Here is a 1,050-nt window from a genome sequence, read left to right as displayed (position 1 = left end):
GGGTCAATGCGGATCAAGTATCCAAGACGACCCCTTCAGGAGACATCTTGCCTGCTGGAAACTTTACTGTTCAGGGCAAGAAGAACTATCTTCCCCCAGCTCAACTGCTGCTCGGTTTAGGGTTTGTATTCAAGATTAGCGAGCAGAGCAAAGGAAAGCATTTGAAACATCGAATTCACGACGAACGCTCTTCCATAGCTGCAGAGAGTGCAACGGGCGAAGAAGAAGTACAAAACACTGAAGAAGTTGATGACGCAGAGGACTCGGACGCCGAATTGGAGGAAAACCAAACTGGTCAGGACGAACGAGCCAACCCTCTGCAAAGCTCTGGCGTTGAAGACGAGGCCACGGACGATGTGGCAGACAATTTGTCAGCTGTCAAGATTAGTGACCAGCCCGGCAACGATGAGAATGCACCGTCACCTGGAGATGCAGCTGAAGGGGAACAAGGAGAGGCAGCAAATGAGGCGGATGCAAAGGAGGAGGAAGATGACGATGAGGAAGACGAGGTGACGCCCTCAGAATCGGCCACTGAAGTTTCCGAGGCTCCTACCCGAGCTTCTGATACCACTTCGCTTGCCACGGGAGCCTCCTCGGCAGCGGCAAAGAAAAGGGGCCAGAAACGCGGGCAAAAGGCAAAGGCGAAAAAGATTGCCCAGAAGTACAAAGACCAGGACGAAGAGGACCGCGCCACGGCGGAAGCTCTGATAGGAGCAACGGTGGGACGACAGAGGGCTGAAGCAGAGGCCGCGGCGAGAGCGCAGCGCCTGGCCGAGCTGGAAGCGATGAAGGAGCGCCGACGGGCTCAGCATGAGCGGAAGCAAAAGGAGGTGGCGGAGCAGGAGGAGCTTCGCCGCGCGATGCTGAACGAGGGCCTCGACGTGCAAGAGCCGGACGAGGCAGAGAAGGCGACGAACTTGGATACGCTGGTCGGCACGCCGCTGGCCGGAGACGAGATCCTGGAGGTGATTCCCGTGTGCGCTCCCTGGAGCGCTCTCGTGCGGTTCAAGTACAAGGTCAAGCTGCAGCCGGGCTCGGTGAAGAAGGGCA

At 57.4% G+C, this 1,050-nt stretch overlaps 1 protein-coding gene across 1 annotated transcript; it reads left to right on the top strand.

The window, feature by feature from the left end:
• Nucleotides 1-650: 650 nt before the first annotated feature.
• BBK36DRAFT_1104473 (hypothetical protein) lies at nt 651-1,050 on the top strand (the record flags this gene model as incomplete). Its single annotated transcript, XM_024889183.1, has 1 exon — nt 651-1,050. A coding segment is annotated over one exon (400 nt), but the record flags the coding sequence as incomplete, so codon positions are not given.

Source organism: Trichoderma citrinoviride (assembly GCF_003025115.1).
Source record: "Trichoderma citrinoviride strain TUCIM 6016 unplaced genomic scaffold BBK36scaffold_519, whole genome shotgun sequence".
NCBI lineage: Eukaryota > Fungi > Ascomycota > Sordariomycetes > Hypocreales > Hypocreaceae > Trichoderma > Trichoderma citrinoviride.
The sequence above is the reverse complement of the archived record's forward strand: the minus strand, read 5'-3'. Positions and strand labels throughout refer to the sequence as shown.